This window comes from Martes martes (genome assembly GCF_963455335.1).
Source record: "Martes martes genome assembly, chromosome: 1".
NCBI lineage: Eukaryota > Metazoa > Chordata > Mammalia > Carnivora > Mustelidae > Martes > Martes martes.
Genome location: NC_137888.1, coordinates 55093130 through 55112972, shown reverse-complemented (window position 1 = coordinate 55112972; position 19843 = coordinate 55093130). Strand labels below are relative to the sequence as shown.

Below are 19843 nucleotides of genomic sequence, written 5' to 3'. Positions count from 1 at the left end.
TAGTTGCTATGTTAAAATAAAGTTCTATTTCCAAGCTTAACACAAGAAAAGGTAGAAAAAAGTTATCAGACCTATAACCATTTTACAAATCCAAGTATTTTTTTAAAGATCTAACATTAAATAAGGTATCAAGCTTGATTTTTATAGGCCAGTTGTATACAATCTACAAGGATCAGATGATTCCAATGTGATACTCATTCTAAAGCATAGAAAATAGAAAAGCTTCTGATTCATTTTTCAAAAGTAACAAATTCCAAAAGAATTTTAAAAATTAATAAAAAATTTCAAATATAAAATCCTAAATAACATATTTGCAGCACAGCAAATACAAGGCTTGTTACTATTACCTGTATGACCTTGGGCAAATTATTTCACCTCTCCTTAGCTTTTTCACCTGTAAAAAATGGAGATCGTAATAGTACCTAATGCATGAAGTTGTTATGAAGAGTAATTAGTAAGTATAAAATTCTTAGAATACCACTTGGCATATAATAAATGCTCAATAAGTGAGCATTTAATAAGAACAAAACAGCAACACAATACATTGCATTATCACGTTAAAGTGGAAAATGAGATCTATAAATAAATATTTGACAATTTTTTTTAAGTAGACATTTTGGAAAATCTTTAAATAAAACAGGTATAAAAGGCAATCTCCTAAACACTTGAAAGTCTATTTACTACAAGCCAATAGCACAAATTATACTAAGTGTTAAAATACTGGTCATTCCCACTCAATTAATAAGGACTAAATGTGACCATAATTATTCCATTTTTTTGGTGTACATTAATGAAATAAAGACAGCAAATACTGGAAGAGATGAAATTATTATTTGCAGATGATATGCAGCTAGAAAGTAAGCAAAACTCTACTAAAATTAATAAGAGATTTTAGTCAGGGTCTGGATAAAAGATATATCAAAAATCAACTTTTTTTTTACAGTAGTAATAAATTAAAATTTTAAAGGAGAAAAAGAGAGCCCAGTCACATTAACAAAAATTATATAATGCCCTGGAACAAACTTAATACAAGACTATATGATAAATTACATAAAATTTCACTGAACATAAACCACATGAATACTATTAACTACCTCAGCAATATCTGTATCTTCTCAATCACCCAAACTAGAAACTTGAAATCCCACCCTTCACATCTGAAGTAAGAGTCACTAAGTCCTGCCAATTTCACCTCATACATATTTTTCCAATTTGTTACCTCTTTGTTATTTCCACTTCAATTACTCTGGTAATCCTTTGGAAAGACTGCAGCAAATTAAACATTCTCCTTACTTCTAACCTTATCCATCTCAAAATCATAGTCCACCCAGCTGCAAGAGTAATCAACCTAAAGCACAAACCTAACTAGATCAGGCCCCATTTAAAAACTAGAAATAAAAAACAAACAAACAAAAAACTAAAAATCACCACTGAATTCAGGATCAAGAACAGTAAGGCCTTTAGCCATCTGGACCAAGCTTCATCTCCTCTTCCTCCTTCCCCCTTTTTTGATGCCTAAAATAAGGCTCTGTATTTCTGCCTAAATACATGGAGGGCTTCTCACAGCTACTATCATTGTACAACCTACTAAACTTCCAACATCAATTTTTAAAGGTTTTTTGAGAAAGACATTATTTTATATTAAAATGAATATTTTACAGAAGAGAAAACAAAATTTATATAACTGCTTAAGTTAAAATGCAGGATTTGAAGGAAAGATGGCATTTACAACTAGCAGCTTTGACCTTTTCCCTTGGCTCAGAATGAGTATGAAGATGTCACATTTGCTATTATTAGTGAAAAGTCTAACACTAACCAAACTGCTATCACTGCATTTGCCAATGAACCAAGATGTAAATAAAACCTGCTGAAAACGTAATCATGCCAGGTAACTACTCTAAATTTCTTTAAGTTGATTAACTCATTTCACCATGGTTTATACCACCTGACATGACTTCATTTTTACTGCTACTCTCACCTTTGCTCTCTACTCCAATCATAGTGGCAACCCTTGCTTTTCCTGAAAAACTTCATGGTCCCACTTCAGGACCTTTTCCCCTAGACAGTATGGCTCTCTCCTTCAATTCGTTGAAGCACTTCCTCAAATACTGCTTTCTCTATCCGGACCTCACAATTCTCTTTTTCCCAATCATCATTACTCTCAAAAGGAATTCTGCTAGTTTTTCTTTCTCCATCTCATTCTCCTTAAAAACTTACTGGTTTTTTCCCCTACCAGAATGTAATTTCCATAACATAGGATTTTTTATTCACTAAATCTCTAGTGCCTAGACAAGTACCTAGTACACTGTAGGCTCTCAATGATCTACTGAATTATTTACTGACCTTATTAAACAGGTACTAATGTTAGCCCGATTTTATCTAATGAAGACACTGAAGCAGTGAGAATCTGTCTTATGGTCACATAGTAAAAGGTGGAACTAGTTTGTAAGCATAGTCTGCCTTCACTTTTTAAATAACTGCATGGTGCCTCTAACTTACATGAATTCCATATGTACTACCTATTTAGTATGTTTCTCTAATTAGACAGTTGCTTCCCAGCAGGGGATACTTCATCATCTTTGTTCTCTCATGACTTCTAATCCGTTTTACAATCAATAATTGTTTACAGAATAAACGAAAGCATAGATATATTAATTACCCAGTTATTTCTACACGTATGTCTCAGCTGGCTAGATTATTGTAAGCTTTCAGATTTAACTAATTTTTTTAATATAAAAAGAAATCCTCCCTTTAGAAATGTAGTGATGTAAAAAACTATTTTTTCATTGACAAAACATGATTAATGACGAATGATTTAATTAAAAGGACATGGACTCTACTCTTAAAATTTTCTCCAAACTGGTTTTTAAAGCTAAATTCACCATTAGCATACATTAAGCAAAACAAAACAAAAAACCTCCAGAACCAGCTACTCAGTTCATTATACACACATGCACAATAATTATCTTATCAAAAACCGCAAACGACAGTGCCATATTCATAGACACCGAGATTCAGAAAACATTTGATCATGCCAGATAAAAATAGATACCTTCACTTACAGAAACTGACGCTAATGAGAACACCCTCCGCAGCAATACCTGGCCCAGAAGTCACCAGGACCTAGCTTTCTGGAATAAGTTTGATGACTATCTTAAGGGCATGACTACCTTGCCACAGAATCCCGATAGTCATGGGCTTACTCTGAAAAACAAACATTCCTGGGTGGAAAGGGTGGACACAGGAGAGATTTTAAAAAGAGGACCCTCCCAGGCCGCCTCAAAATCTAGAGCCCAAGATTCTCCTCAGAGCTCCTCACCGTGTCTAGACTAGGGGGAAGCGACCATTTCTCAAGCAGCGGTTCACGCACAAAAGAAAAACCGGCCTTCCAGCGTGAAGGCCGAAGAAGCAAACACAAACTGAGAGCTCTGACGAACAAGGACCCCCCCGCCGCCTAACCGCCCCTTCGCAAGTTGAGCCGCAATCAGAGTTCTCGCGAGATTTATCGTCTCCGCGCGATCTCGAAGCTGAAACCTCGCGGCTTTATAGCTAAGCAAAGACACGGTGGGTAGTGGGAAGGGGGTTCTGGAAGGACAGCTCCGAACCCCCTTGGTGAACCCAAAGATTTCCTCGACCCTCCTCCCCACTTCTCCCCTTTCTCCATTGAAAGCCGTTCCCCAGGGAGGAAGGGACTTCCGGAGCTCTACCGGAACCGGAAGCATCGGGAGTGAGGGGGGTGGAGCTGAAAAATCAAAAAAAGCGCGGCGAGAACTGGAGGCCGGAGCTGGCTGGTGGCGGCCCCCAGGAGGGATTGTGGAGGATGCCAATGGACTCCACTGCCTGCTTGAAGTCCTTGCTCCTGACCATCAGTCAGTATAAAGCCGTTAAGTCGGAAGCGAATGCCACCCAGCTTTTGCGGCACTTGGAGGTGAGGGGCTCTGGGGTGAGGGACTAGACGGGATTCCCTGTAGAAATTCTTAGTTCACGGTGTGGCCGGAGTGTAGGGGCCTCTGCCTAGGAAAGGAAGGACTGCTCCTCGCTCCTTCAAGTGTAATTTTGAATTAGTAAGGAAGGCGAGTGTCAGCCTTGAATTCCTACCCATCTTCTTGCTCCGCCCCATGTCCCTCCACGTTCAGCTGACTGCAGCTAGAGTGAAGAGTGACTATTCAAAGTCCTAGGAAGAGGGGAAGGTGTGACAAAGGGGAATTTAAGCTGTGTTTGGGATTAATAGAGGAGAAAGTTCGGAGCTGTATGTTTTCCGTCGTTCCATCGCAGCAGAGCCCTTACAGAATAGAATACACAGAAATTCTCGGTGGCAGAGGTGATGGGAAGTGATGATTAAACTTGTTTTATTCTTTGTCCTTTAGGCAGTTTACAATATGAACCAGTTGCTTACTGCTTTTCTTATAACTCATGTTGAACTAAAATTTGAAAAAAGAAAATTTGACTTTTTTGAGTTAAGAAGCAATCCCACCAGAACCATAATCCTTTTTTTTTTTTAACCAAAATATATTGCTCACCGTTTTTCAAGCCTAAATTGCTAAATAGCTTTTACTTTTTCTTAGTTCCACTGATTTCTGTCTAGGTCACTTATTCACAGCTTTCTGTGTTCCTGTTTGTTTTTAGGCTTTTTATCTGTCATTTATTACATATTCATGGAATTCCAACAAACAATGGCCTCAGTTTAATAAACAATTTAGCTCAATCGAAGCTTATTTTAATTCTCTCACAGCTTCTGTTAACGTAGAATTGAAGATAATTTTAAAATATATTCTATTTGTTGTATTAACAATGATATATGATATAGGATATAAAGCTAAATTATCAAAGATTAGCAAAATACGTACTACAGAGAGAAGACAATTGCATCATTAAATATGCCTTCATTTTCTCTGGCTTCACTGATGCTCCTCCTCATGACTTTGGTGCCCACCCTTCCTGAGTACATTTTCTTTTTTCATTCATTATTTCACAAATCCCTGCAAACCTAATAATTATGATGCTAGCTGTTAAATGCTAAGGCTTTGCTTCTCAGTTAGAATAGAACAATGTCCTAGGGGCCTCCAGAAGCCACAGAATGAGCAGTTTTATTTAAGTAGTAGTACAGCATTTTGAATAATAATCTGAAACATTACTTCTCTTTGAGAAAAAATGGGTATGCCTTGAATCTGAGAGCCATGTTATAGTGAATTGAAGGAGACTCAGAGAAATTTGAGGCATAGAGACTGACTTCTTGATACTGCACTCCGGAACTTTTAAGGGGTTTACTGAAAACTTTTATGCCATTTAGAGAGGTAATGTACATACAGTACATAATGTGCATTAATCTTAAGTGAAGAGTTTGAGTTTTTAACATACATGTACAGTACAAGTAGCTACCACCTGCTCCACAGTACAGAATATTTCCAGTCCCCTATAAGGTTTTTTCAATTGTCCCTTCTCATAACGTTCAGATAAGTGGATTCATAACATATGTACTTTGGTGTCTGTTTTTTTCAATTCTGTAAATCTGTGAAATTTATGCATTTTGCACATGTGGTAGTATTTATTTTTTTTTATTTCTGTGTAGGATTCCACTGTATAAATGTACCATAGCTTATAGACATTCTCCTGTTCATGGGCATTTGGGTTTCTAGGGCTGGGTGGAATTTTGAATAAATCTGTTGTAAACATTTTCTTACTTTTTTTGGATATAGGCTCTCATTTATGTACCTAGGAGTGGGATTGATTATGGTAGGTTGATGTTCAGTTTTAGTCGAAACTGCCAAGCAGTTTTCCACAGGTTACACCATTTTTACCTTCCTATCACCAATGCATGAAATTTGCTATCACTCATCCTCATAGATTCTTGGTGTTTTCAGATTTTTAAATTTTAACCATTTTGGTGGGTGATGTTAATGGTAAATATCTTTGTGCTTACTTCATGAGAGCAATATCTGAGCAAACAAAGAAATTGTTACCATGTAAAAGGAGAAGATTGATTTTGCTATTATGCTGCACTTCTGCAATATTTTTTCTTTATAGCCCCATGCAGAACCTGAGTTTTGAATTTTTTTTATGATTGGCAGAGCTGAGCTGGTCTCATTCTTAATGGTTTTTTATAGCACTAATGTTACATAATGATTATGAGCACAGATTCAGGAACAATTACTTTCAGTTATGCTGCTGTCTTGGTGTATACCTCAGTTTACTCGTGAGCAAAACAGCACCTAGCATATAGGTATTATGAAGGTGAAAAGAGTTAACATATATAGAACAATGCTTAGGCCAAAGTAAGTGCTAAAATACTAGTTATTACTAAAATAAATTCTATTTGCATGGAAACATCCAAGTAAAGAAGAAAATTTTTAAAGCGATTTTTACATTTTAGCTTGTAATAAATAAATATTACATGGCAGAGTACTTACATTGTTGAAATATGGGTCTCTTCCTCAGGGAAATTGTATTTAAAGCAGAAAAATGTCTTAATTTTGGAGGTGTAACTTCATAAGTAGGCAAAAGGGCAATCAGATTATTCCTTACTCCCCAAATATCTACTGGCAATGTGTAATTTCACCATTGGACCTGTTTTTTCTTTTTAGATTTTAATGTTAAAATATATGCTCCTTGGGAACAGATACTTTGAAACTCTTTTTCTTTTCTTTTTCTTTTTCTTTTTTTTAAGATTTATTTATTTTAGAGAAAGAGAGGGAGAGTGAACATGAAATGAGCGGGCAGCCGAGGAGGGGAGAGAGAATCTCAAGCAGACTCTAAACTGAGCTCGGAGCCCAAAACGGGGATGGATCCCAGGCCCCTGAGATCATGACATGAGCTGAAACCAAGAGTCAGACGCTTAACTCACTGTGCCACCCAGGCACCCCAGATATCAGCAAAGCTTTAGAAGAAAAACTGATATCTGGGGGAGGGAATAAAAGAGAGATACAGAAAGAAAAGTTTAGAGGGATATTAAAACAGCCTGTTTAGACCTTATCTTTTTAAAAATAAAGGTGTTTGAATCAGATTTTATCTAGTTCTAAGGTAACTAATTGTTTTTCCATCCTTATGGAAAAGATACTTTGTTTTATAGAAAAGTTAGGCTTTTAATAAAATTCGAAAAGCCTTTTGAAAATACCTGGCTGTCAAGGTACCTGTGCAGCTCAGTCAGTTAAGCATCTGACTCTTGATTTCTGCTCAGGTCAAGATCTCAGGGTCCTGGAATTAAGCCCTCCATCGAGTTCCCCACTCAGCGGGAAGTCTGCTTTTCTCTGTCTTCAGTCTTCCTCTTCCCCCTCCCGCTTCTTGCTCTCTCTTTTTCTCTAAAGTATATAATAAAAAAATCTTAAAAAAAGAAAAGAAAATACCTGGCTCTCTGACAACTGTTTTTGGTTTTCAATCTCAGCTTTACCTTTTCACGTGGGAAAGGGAAGGGTGGTTTATAGAGTTATAAGAAAGGAGTAAAAGTGAAATAACCAAAAAATAAAATTTGTGTATGCATGACCTGGCTACTTAAAAACTTTTTTTTTTAAACTTCTATTTTTGTAATCTCTAACTTCTGGGCTCAGCTACTGTCTTTAGAGGGAGCAAAAAGAATAACCACATAGTTGGTCCCAAAGCTAAATCTTTGGATTTAGCTACTTTTTACTTTGCATTGCCTCCCTCAAAATAGGTGGAGTGCACATACTGGAACTTATTTACTCAATAATTACTCAGTAAATATATTGTAATAGAGTGTTGATTTATTCCCTATGCCTTCATAGGGTGTTCAGTGTACTAAAGAGGATAAATATTGCTATGTTGTCAAAGTTTGTCAGCTCATAAAATAAAGTATAATGTACTATAGGATATTGTAATAGGCAAACCTAACCTAGTTGGTGAAAGAGGGTCAGGAGGAAACAAATTAAAACTTGGATCTGAATGATTACATTAGCTAGGGAGAAAAGATATAGGTAATCTTCCAGGCAGAAGGAATGGCATTTGACTTTTCTAAATTGGAAAAAAGCATGGCAGGGCACCTTGGAAAACTGAGTTCTTATTTGCTTGGAGAAGGGATGGAAATTGCCAATTCTTAACTAACACATTTTAATTACTGTTTTGTAGGTAATTTCTGGGCAGAAACTCACACGATTGTTTACACCAAATCAGATATTACCAAGTGAATGCTTGAGTTGCCTTGTGGAACTACTTGAAGACCCAAGCATAAGTGCACCACTGGTCTTAAGTATCATCAGCTTGCTATCTCAACTAGGTAATGTATTTCCTTTCTCTTTCACATTTTTTAGAAGATGTTGAGTTTAATATATTTGTGAAGGGTGTATTGAGTTATAGTATCTTTTGGAGAATGATTCACATTCAAAAGATTTTTTCATTGCCGGATCTTTCAGAACTTTTTGCATTGTGGATCCCTTATAAAAAGAATACTGTTCACATCCTTTCTTGAAATTATTGGAACAAAGAATCTAAAGCATAACAAAGGTTCAGGGGTCTACAAAAAAGAATGTGTCTTGGGAAATGCTGGCCTACTTTTGAATTAAAAAAAAAAAACGCATGCACATAATGCCTGTATTAAATACATCACTCAGAAAAGTCATAGCTAGTGATTAAAAAAGAAATCCTTTTTTGATAGACTACATCAAACTCAGAGCTCAGGGTAAAAATGCAGGTGTTGCTTTTTCTACTTTTTTCTATCTTTAGTTTTTAAATTTTCATTTCATGCGTACCTTTTTCCTTGATGTGTGCTTGGGAATAGAGGGGAGATAATTCTGTGTATGATAAAATTAATGCATGCTTGTTATAAAAAAATCCCAGTGATCCAGAAATATTAACATAGATCATCATGCCCAGTGGAACATTCTGTGATGATGGAAATGTTCTATATATGTATTTTCCATTATAGTAGTCATTAGCCACATAGAACTATTGAGCATTTGTACTGTAAGTAGTAGACTAAAGAACTAAATCTTTAATTTTTAATTGATCTAATTGATCTAAGTTTAAATAGTCTCTCTGGCTTACTGTCTAACAAGTTAGCACAGATACAGAGTAAAATAGAATGTCTTTACTCATCACCACCAACTCTTCTTATCATTTCCACTTTGGTAGATAATATTTCTTAATGGTTTGATAGGTGTCTTTCTAGATCTTTTTCAGTGGTATAACAAATTATTTTAGATCAAATAAACTAGCATACTATTTTAAAGATTGTATTTATTTGAGAGAGAGCGCACGCATGGTGGGAGGGGGAGTGCAGAAAGAGAGGGAGAAGCAGGCTCTCCACCAAGCAAGGAGCCCAACTCCTAGGCTTGATCCCAGGACCCCCAGACTATGACATAATTATGCCCAAGACAGACACTTAAGCAACTGAGCCACCCAGGTGACCAATTAACAAATAATTTTGGTTGTTTTTAAAGAAATGGTGTTGCAAAGCATCAGATTTTTTTTTTCCACTCAACATATGTTAGCTATCTTTCCATATTGGTGTCTTTTTAATAGCTGCCTTGTACCATATTGTAGAGTACTATAATTTATTCAAGTACTCTCCTAATGGTGGGTACTCATGTATGCTCTTTTTCAAGTTTTTGCTATCAGAATCAATATATTTTTATGTATTTTTGCTCAAATATTAGTGTATTTCTGTTGAATTAATTCTCAGACTTTTCAGGTCATTTTTCAGTTCGATGGCCGATACTAGAAAGTTTTATTTTTTAGGTAATAAACTTACTCTTTTTTCTTCTTCTTCTTTTTTTTTTTTTTTTTTTTACGGTTTTATTTATTAGACAGATAGGGAGAGAGGAAACACAAGCCACGGGAGTGAGAGATGGAGAAGCAAGCTTCCCGCTGAGCAGGGAGCCCAATGTGGGGCTCAATCCCAGGACCCTGGGATCATGACCTGAGCCGAAGTCAGACGCTTAAGGACTGAGCCACTCAGGCGCCCAATAGACTTATTCTCTAGAGCAGTTTTAAATTATCAAAAAATTGAGATGATTATCTCTAAATTGCGAAACTTTTCCAGATATGTAAAGCAAGTTTTTTCCTTTAAATTAATTTAGGCCACATAGAAAAATCATTTGTTTACTGACAAAAATGGAAAAGCTCATATTCCCTTTCCTTTTCCAGCTCATACTATTTCTATGATTAAACTTCTGAATTGGAAGGTAATTATAAATAAAATAGCCATATCATACTTGGTATTCTTATGCACAGTAAATTTAATATGAAATAAACTTAAAATTATTTATCTTTTATCCATGAAGATCATATAGAAAAATGATATTTGGTGCCATTTTATCTTAATTTACAGCTGTAGACAATGAAACCAGAGACTGTCTTCAGAATACATATAACCTGAATAGCATACTGGCAGGAGTGGTTTGTCGGAGCAGCACTTGCCATAGTGATTCGGTGTTTTTGCAGGTACACATACCTACACAGTACTCTTCACTTTCTTTATTTGCATATCAAAATTGACAGTATGTATTGTCAATTGCTAATTTATGGTGTATATATGGACATAATCCTGCATGAATAGGACAGTTCTTGCCATTAATAAATTTAAGAGCTGGTTAATCACACATGTACTAATATTTAAAAGTTTCTAGAGAAGGGAAGCTTATCTACATCTAGAATTCGTTTTGAAGAAAAGCAAATCTAATCACTTTGACAGACTTAAAAACACAGATGTAAACATTTTGAAATATAAGCTATTCGTATTAAAATTGCAAATTGAGTTGGCATCTAGTCCCAGTCTGCTGAGGAAACATTCTACAAAAAATTAAAGCTATAGATTTAGTCTCCTTTTGCATAGACTCAAAGGTCTCATACAGATATTTTGTTGAACCTAAAATGCCATCAGTTGCAAGAAAGGAAAACATCACCAATTAATCTGACATGTGGTTTTAAAGATGGCAAAATATGAAAAAAATATATACATGTATATGCTTTAGCGTGTGTATATGTTTAATATGGTTAAGTGAACCAGGTTGATGACAAGATGCTCTGTTTGAAATAGATTATATAGAAATGTGTGGAATCAGGAGATGAGCCCTAAAATTCTTAGTAGTCTCATTACTTTATGTTTAAAAGACAGAACCATTTTAAGAAATAGAAAAATTCTTGCTCTAAACTCTGCTTCCTAAAATGGTGACATGCTCAGAATGTGCTTAGAAGTCCATGCTTAAAAGCATACAGTATGTTTTTATATTTATATTCACTAGTATTTTCTTATTCTCAGTGCATTCAGCTTCTGCAGAGATTAACATACAACGTCAAAATTTTCCATTCTGGTGCCAATATAGATGAATTAATTACCTTCCTGATAGATCATATGTGAGTACGCAACCAAGCAGTAACCAAATAATCTGTTGATTTATTTTTAAGGTAAAACTATAATAATTTGGTTTTTCTTAGATAATATTTTCCAACTTTTTAAATTGAGTGCGACTCCAATTCTTCTTTACTCCTCTTAGATGATTTCAGAGATCAAATGGTATTAAGCAGCTTTAATTTTCATGACAATAATTTATGAAATGAATTGATTTGAACAGAAAAAAAACTGTTGCAACTGAAAATTTTATGCTTATGTTTAATCTTTTTTTTTTATTTTTTTATTTTTTTTTTAAAGATTTTTTTTATTTATTTATTCGACAGACAGAGATCACAAGTAGGCAGAGAGGCAGGCAGAGAGAGAGGAGAAAGCAGGCTCTCCACGGAGCAGAGAGCCCGATGCGGGGCCCGATCCCAGGACCCTGGGATCATGACCTGAGCCGAAGGCAGAGGCTTTAACCCACTGAGCCACCCAGGCGCCCCGCTTATGTTTAATCTTGATAGGAGAATATATGAATGAGATAGAACATGGTCATTCTGACAATTATTTCCATATTTGTGTGCTATAATCGAATAAGATCACTTAGTTTCAGAATATGAAATGATCAATATTCAAAGCTTGACTGTCTTCACATGTTAATCATTTTTTTGCATAAAGGAGTTTAAATTACTATAAAATAGAGTAATTTAGAATGAACTTAATGCTTTTATCTTTTATTATCTTCCTTAAAACAACAGTCAGTCTTCTGAAGATGAGTTAACAATGCCTTGTCTAGGATTACTGGCAAATCTTTGTCGACACAATCTTTCTGTTCAAACATACATAAAGACTTTGGTAAGTTTTGCATATTTGTGGTGGGTTCTATGCTTAAAGAAAATTATGTCCATATTTTTCTTTAAAAAAAAATTAACAATTTTCATGTCTCATCCATCTGACTCATCAAACTTAAGAAACAGATTGACACATAATTAACTTGATGTGTTCCAACCTTTGCACATGTTGTATTTAAGATGGTAAGTATTAATAAAAATGTTGAGTACTAGAAGTTTTCCTTCTCTACAGCATCCCATTATTTCTTACACTGAATAATTCAAGATATGCTAAAGTATTTTGTACTAATAGAAAGGACACACATCGCTGGCAATCCCATTTGCCTCAGATCTTATATATCCACAAAATCAATGGCAACTCCACCAGAAAGATCCATAAATAAATGACTACAACTACCAGCACTTGTAATGAGGTGAAGGCACATGAGTTAAGTTAGCTGAACCACTGTTAGAAATATGTCGAATCAAGAAATTTCATTGATTCTCTAAGGTACTTTGTGAACAATTCCCCTGCTGTGCAATATCCAATATTACCTGTTTATTTCAAATTAAACAGTATCTCATTTGTTTATGTATTGGAGGTACTTTGGAGGTGGAAGTTGTCTTGAGCCATAGAAGTGTTTAAGTAGTATCTTAAATTGATAAGGATGTTTAATAAAAGTTTACCTACTCTGTGCAAGATACACTTTCTAAACCAAAATATAAAACTAAATATTTTTTATTCTAATTTATTTAAAATTTTTTTTCTTTCTCAGAATAATGTGAAATCTTTTTATCGAACTCTTATAAGTTTCCTGGCCCATAGTAGTTTAACTGTGGTTGTGTTTGCACTTTCAATATTATCCAGTTTGACATTAAATGAAGAGGTTGGGGAAAAGGTAAATATGATTTATTTTTATTATTTTTGAAAATAGTTTTGAAATGTATATTCTCTGATATTTTTAAAGTTACTGAGACTTTGTTAAGTTTTAGAATGGTGTCAACTTAAATTTTTTTGTATGATATACTTTCCCTAATTTGCTTTTAAGCTGTTCCATGCTCGAAACATTCATCAGACTTTTCAGCTAATATTTAATATACTCATAAATGGTGATGGCACATTAACTAGGAAGTATTCAGTTGATCTATTGATGGATCTCCTTAAGAATCCCAAAATTGCTGATTATCTTACCAGGTATGGCTCTCTGACAAATTTTAAGACTTGCTTTGTTTTATTTTTCTTTTCAATGAACCAGGATATGTTTGTGATGAATAAAACTGCCTTTTCAGATTTAGTAAACTGGGATTCTACTAATGAACAAGGGGCTCAATTGAAATGTTTTGATGTGCTTTATTCCCATTCTTTTTGCTTTTCTGGCCTGAAATGTATAAGTATAAGAACATGGGGGAGGGGTGTATTTCAGTCTTTGTCTTAGATAAATAATGTTGTATCACTCTCTAAAGTGTATACATCTTGATTAATCTTTTCCAGCATCAGATTTAAATCTTGAACATTATAGTTTTTGGAAAGACATTGTTATTATAGGGACATTCATGTCAGTATATTTGTCTTTTTTGCATAAAAATGAATAGCATTTTCTTCATCACGTGCCTCTCTTCTGTCATAAGGTAAAATGAGAACATATGTTTATATGCCCATTCTATCTCAGTGGCATTTCATGTGATCGTTTATCTTTTGAGATCACTTATCAACTGTTTTCCAAAGAGCTCATGGCCATTTAATAGCTTTTATTTTTGAGGGGTAGGGAAAGGGCAGAGGGAGTGGAGAGAGAGAATACTAAGCAGTCTGCACACCCAGTGCAGAGCCCAAGACAGGGCTAGATCTCACAACCCTGAGATCAGGAGCTGAGCCGAAGTCAAGACTTGGACACTTAACTGACTGAGCCCCCCAGAAACCCATGGCCTTTTTATATCTTAAGTTAAATTTTCCCAGTGCTTCTGCTGCTTTGTGGTCATGGGTTAGGAAATTGTAGAAATTGCTTCAAAGAGTTCAATTAATCATTCACAGATGAGAAGATAATTATGGAGCCCCTGCTGTGGTCAAGTATTGGGGGAGGTGGGAGTGTTAGCAGAAACAGGAATTTGAACACATAGCCCCTTATCTTTGAGGAACATGGAATCCAGAAACTGTACAAAGACATAGTCCTAGATTTTAAAGAACATAGAATCTAAACATTAAAAAAGCAAAAGCTAACCACTAGGACAAGGTTGACCACTACCCATATGGTTAATTGTTTTACAGAACCAAGAAGCATTCACCTTAGTAATGGATAGTTGGGAAAAGGGCAGGCAGGGACAAGGGGCCCCGCCCTAAGAGGAAAGGATTTTACACCATCCTGGAAGGAGCCTCTCCACAGTTTCCACTGTGATAGGTAGATGACAAAAGTCCTGATTGGGTGACAGGCTCATAGAGGATTAATCAGATTAAAACAGCCTGCCAACAAGCCCATAAAAACCATTAGACTTAAGAAATCTGGTGGCAACTCTCTTGGGTCCCCTCCCTCTTCCAGAGCTTTGTACTATCACTCAGTACACTTTGCTTTGGTGTCCATAACTCTTCATCTGGTCTACCTCTTCATTCTTTGAAGCAGCGGGGAACAAGAACTGTGGGCACTAAAGGAGAAGGAATCCTACAACATTGGTGGATAAGAAAATGTTCTTCCATGCCCTTCCTTTACTTGTCCTCCCTTCATCTGTTCTGAGTCCTCCCAGTATACTCTGTGTAACACCCGTCTGGCCACCAAATAGTGCTTATTTAACAACTTCTAAGTAAACAGGGTATACCTCTGCAGGAGGACCAAAATATAATCTGATTTAGCATTAGTAAGGGATGCTTAATCCCTTCTTCTGTAAATCTCAGTTCCATTATCTGTTTTCTTTTTTTATCTAGCCTGGAACTCCAGAATCACCTCTAGAAAGGAAATGTTAAATAGTGTTATCTTCTTGTTTATTTGCTGTACCATTTAGCAAAATATTCCTAAATCTGTTCCAAAGTCTAATGTAATGTCTGGGTCCCTAATCAAAACCTGAGAAAATCACACTTCATGAATTTGTATTCTACATATTCACTGTCTCTAACTTTATCTGGACAGCACTTCTCATATTTATTCCCAGCTTTTTTTCACATTTCCTACAGTGACCCTTTCAAAAATTTACTACTTGGCTCTTGCCACTTTTCACTCAGAAAATGACCTTATCTTTGTTTCATGGGCAAAAAAAACCAAACTGAATCCCGTCTGATTGGAATTCTTTCAAATTTTTGCTCTTGTTAGTGTCATCTTGTTTTGCTTATAAACACATCCCTTGGGGCGCCTAGGTGGCGCAGTCAGTGAAGCAGCTGTCTTCAGCTCAAGTTGTGATCTCAGGGTCCTGGGATCGAGCCCGGCATTGGGCTCCCTGCTCAGCATTGAACCTGCTTCTCCTTTTCCCTCTGCCTGCTGCTCTGTCTACTTGTATTCTCTATCTCTCTGTCAAATAAATAAATACATACATACATCTTTAAAAAACACATCCCTTTATTCTGTACATTAAATCTCATTCTGTCCTATTTTTTTAACAGTATCTTTTGTCTCTTCAATGTCTCCTATCCCATTGACTCCCGTCACTTAAATTTGATTTTCAACATTTCCCCCAACCATATGTCCCTTCTATAATCTATGATCTTCCCATTGCATTCAAGGTAAACAAAATTCTCAGTATAGCCCTCTAAAATCTGATCTCTGGGAACTGCTCAGCCTTGTTTCTTTACATTTTCTTATCTACTTTTCCCTCATCACTTCAGACAGTAAATAGAATCTCCAACTTGCTAGAAATGCCTTTTGTGTATCCATGTGCTATTTCCTCTGAAGTACTTCTGCTGGAAAGCTGGAATAATTTTTACTTTATATGTCTAATTCCTGTTTATTTTTTTTGATTCAAGTGTGGGAAACCTCATCTGATCAGGCGTGCCACACTGAGTCTGGATTCAGTATTCATCCTCTTAGCATTCTATGTATTTCTACATGATTGTGTTATATTTTACATTATATAATATTCTATGTTTCCGCCTTCATTCTTAGACTGTTAGTTCTCTCACAGAGCATCGTTCTCCCAAACACAGGATGCACTCGTCACATAGACAATAATGTGGGTGGTACCTCTAGTAGCTCTTAGAGTTCTGTAACACAGGGCCCTGCTCCTTACCTTTGTATCTGCAGAACCTGATATAATGTCTAGCTGTTCTAAATGCTTTATAAATAAATAGCTGCCTAATTTATTAGAATATTTCATGTTCTTTGAATTTTTACAAACTGAAAGTAGCTTTAAAAAAAAAAAAAGCAATCAGGGCGCCTGGGTGGCTCAGTTGGTAAGCGACTGCCTTCGGCTCAGGTCATGACCCTGGAGTCCTGAGATTGAGTCCTGGGATTGCATCCCACATCGGGGTCCCTGGTCGGCAGGGAGTCTGCTTCTTCCTCCGACCCTCCCCCGTCTCGTGCTGTCTTTCTCTCATTTTCTCTCTCTCTCTCTCTCTCTCTCTCTCAAATAAATAAATAAATAAAATCTTTTAAAAAAATCAAAGTACTGAAAGTTTCAATGATTTATTTATTGCCACACGAATCATTGTTTTTTCACTGTTCAATAAATAACAGAGCCAATTTATGTATATCATAGTGGTGGAATGTTTTAAGTATAAATTTTTCAACGACAGTTCTATATTAGAAGCTCAAAATAAATAGATGAAAATACTTGTTTTATATTTATTTTGTATATAAATCCTTTTGATGTGTCAATTTCATAATTATCATTTGATGTATATTTTTATTTTAAACTTAGGTATGAGCATTTTTCTTCATGTCTCAATCAAGTACTAGGTCTTCTTAATGGAAAGGATCCTGATTCTTCTTCAAAGGTATGTGAAAATATGACTTTTGTTTTAAATTTTTGAAAACTGTAATGCGCAGAAAAATCTTAAGTTTGCAGCTCTCTGAATTTTTACAAATTGAACACAGTTATATAACCATTATCTAGATCAGAAAGTATAGCATTACTCTAGAGCCCTTCTCAAGTCTTCGTTCATGGTACTAAAAATTGTTTCACAGTGCCTAATGAATATATGTGTACCGTGACACAGCAATTCCACTCCTAAACCACATAGCCAAGACAAACATGTCCATAAGCTCATCAAAAGACATGTAGAAAATGTTAAATAGAAAATGCAGTTTTAAAAATGATACTATTTTTGGATTTTTAAAAATGTCAGATGCTTAGGGATAAATCCAACAAAACACATACAAGTTCTCTACTCCGAAATTATAAAACATTGAGAGATATAAAAGACCTAAATAATACAGATATACCAAGTTCATAGATTAGAAGAGTTTCAAATTCATACCACATTTTAGTGTTTTTTGTGTTTGTATTTGTTTTGATTTTGGTGTATGTGGACATTGGGAAAGTCTAAAAATAACCAGTGCTATCCTGAAAAAAATGAACAATGTTGGAGGACTTCGAATACTACCAGAATACCAAGACTTACTATAAAGTTGCAATAATTAAAACAGTGCAGTACTGTCATAAGGATAGACAGCTAGTCCCCTGAAACAGAGCACAGTTTAAAACCAAACCATAGCATATGGTCTCCTGAATGATAACAGTGCATTTCTGAAAGTATGGTCATTTCAGTAAATGATGCTGGGTCAACTGAATATCCATATGGGAAAAAACTGAATTTTGTTTCCTACCTCACATCAAATGTGAAAATCAGTTCCAGAAAGACTGTAGATTTACATCTGAAAGGTAAACAGTGAACTTAGAGAAGAAATGCCTAGCAGAATATCTTTACAGCCTTGAGAAAGGCAAAGATCTTTTTAAATAGGAAACAAAAGCACAAGCTATACAGGAAAAAGTTGATAAAGACTGCCAGTAACACAGTGGAAGGCAACCCACAGCGTGGGAAAAGGGATCTGTGATACATGTTTAGAACAAAGTACTCTGATCTAAAATATATGTATTTATTATTTTATATATATTTAAAAACGTGTATATATAAATCAAAGAAACACTGAACTCAACAGATAATCCTGAACAACAAAAAGAATTGGTCAATAAATATGAAATTGCTGTTCAACTTTATTAATCTACAGGGAAGTGCAAATTTAAATGATAATGTGATGCTACTATGTGCCCACCAGGTGGTTAAAATTAAAAATATGAATAGCATCAAATATAGATGAGAATATAAAAATCCCATAAGGTTGTAGTACTCATGGGCTGAAAATTGGCACAACCACTTATGAAAATAGGTATTATCTAGAAATTTTGGACACATGCATAGAGTATGAGCCAGCAATTTCACTCACCCAAATAATTAAATACATACATTCACCAAAGGCCGTGTATAGCTGTACTACTCCTCTAAGGCAGGAATTAGAAACAATCCACATGCTATTAATAGTGGAATGGGCGGATAAATTGTGGTGCATCTGTATATTAGAGTACTACACAGCAATTAGGATGAGTAAAGTGCAACTGTGTGCAATAATAAGGATGAGTGTCAGTAACCTACTGCTGAGCTCAAGAAGTCAGATGGAAGGAAGGGTATGCACTGTAAGATTCTATTTATATATAAAGTTCCATGTGACAAGCTGATTAAAAAGTGTAGAAATGCAAAGATGCAAGAATAGCTAAGATAAAATTAATCTACAGTGTCAGAAATCTGACGAAGAGTAGTGACTGAGGCATTGTCTGGGAGGGACACGAGGGACTTCAGGAGTTTTAGTAGAATTCTCTTGATCTGGTTGCTACTTACACAGGTATGTTCACTTTGGAAAAACCATCCACCTTTGTACTAGTGATTTATTACTTCTGTACATTATACTTAAGAAGTGTATATGAGAAGGTATTTTCTTACATGGGTGTAATATGTCTCTGGTAAGAGAAGAGAGAAACTGGGGCACCTGGGTGGCTCAGTGGGTTAAGCCTCTGCCTTCGGCTCAGGTCATGATCTCAGGGTCCTGGGATCAAGCCCCACATCGGGCTCTCTGCTCAGTGGGTAGCCTGCTTCCCCCTCTCTCTCTGCCTGCCTCTCTGTCTACTTGTAATCTCTCTCTCTCTGTCAAATAAATGAACAAAATCTTTAAAAAAAAAAAAAAGAGAGAGAGAGAAACTGATGACATTGCTTGCCTTCAGGGAGTGTAGCTAGAGATCAGGCTGCTTTGTTCGGCCATGGAACCAAGTAAATGTATTACCTATTCAAAAACAAGTACTATAATTTATATTTGAAAATGAATAAATCAAGGATTATCATTTGTTACATAGTAAATGTTAATGGGCTGAATTCTATTAAAATCAGATGCTGTCAAGTTGGTCAAAATACAAATCCCAATTATATGTCATTTATAAAAATACAGGTAAAGGTAGAAAATAAGTGGATAGGCAAAGAGATGCCAGTGATTTATTTTAAATTGATAGGTTGGTAGTATATGAAATGAGGTAGAATTTAACTTAGCTAATAAATAGGTTGGTGTGGGATGTTATGTGATGTTATAAAGGCCCAATTTATGATGTAAAGAACTGAGGTATAGAATAGAGGAGCTAACAGCTACAATGTCAAAAGCGTGCACACAATGTAGAAATAGCCATACTTAAGGTTTTAAAATTTAGGAATACCACTTTCCAGTATTATCCTAAAGTATGCTTTATAGGAATTCTCAAATCTCAGCATGATTGCAAGTAG

The 19843-nt window shown here is 35.5% G+C and overlaps 2 protein-coding genes across 2 annotated transcripts in view; one reads left to right on the top strand and one right to left on the bottom strand.

Moving 5' to 3' along the window:
- Positions 1 to 3437, bottom strand: part of DZIP3 (DAZ interacting zinc finger protein 3) — a 105110-nt gene extending 101673 nt beyond the window's left edge. The window contains exons 1-2 of the mRNA XM_080815154.1: positions 3320 to 3437; positions 348 to 394 (exon numbers count right to left, since the gene is read on the bottom strand). The gene's annotated coding sequence lies outside the window, so the exon portion shown is untranslated. The remainder of the gene's footprint in view (positions 1 to 347; positions 395 to 3319) is intronic.
- Positions 3438 to 3729: 292 nt separating this feature from the next.
- Positions 3730 to 19843, top strand: part of CIP2A (cellular inhibitor of PP2A) — a 34962-nt gene continuing 18848 nt past the window's right edge. The window contains exons 1-8 of the mRNA XM_080820318.1: positions 3730 to 3928; positions 8077 to 8224; positions 10277 to 10389; positions 11207 to 11301; positions 12037 to 12133; positions 12885 to 13007; positions 13158 to 13303; positions 16942 to 17017. Coding sequence (XP_080676444.1) covers positions 3821 to 3928; positions 8077 to 8224; positions 10277 to 10389; positions 11207 to 11301; positions 12037 to 12133; positions 12885 to 13007; positions 13158 to 13303; positions 16942 to 17017 — 906 coding nt within the window. The 5' untranslated portion in view covers positions 3730 to 3820. The remainder of the gene's footprint in view (positions 3929 to 8076; positions 8225 to 10276; positions 10390 to 11206; positions 11302 to 12036; positions 12134 to 12884; positions 13008 to 13157; positions 13304 to 16941; positions 17018 to 19843) is intronic.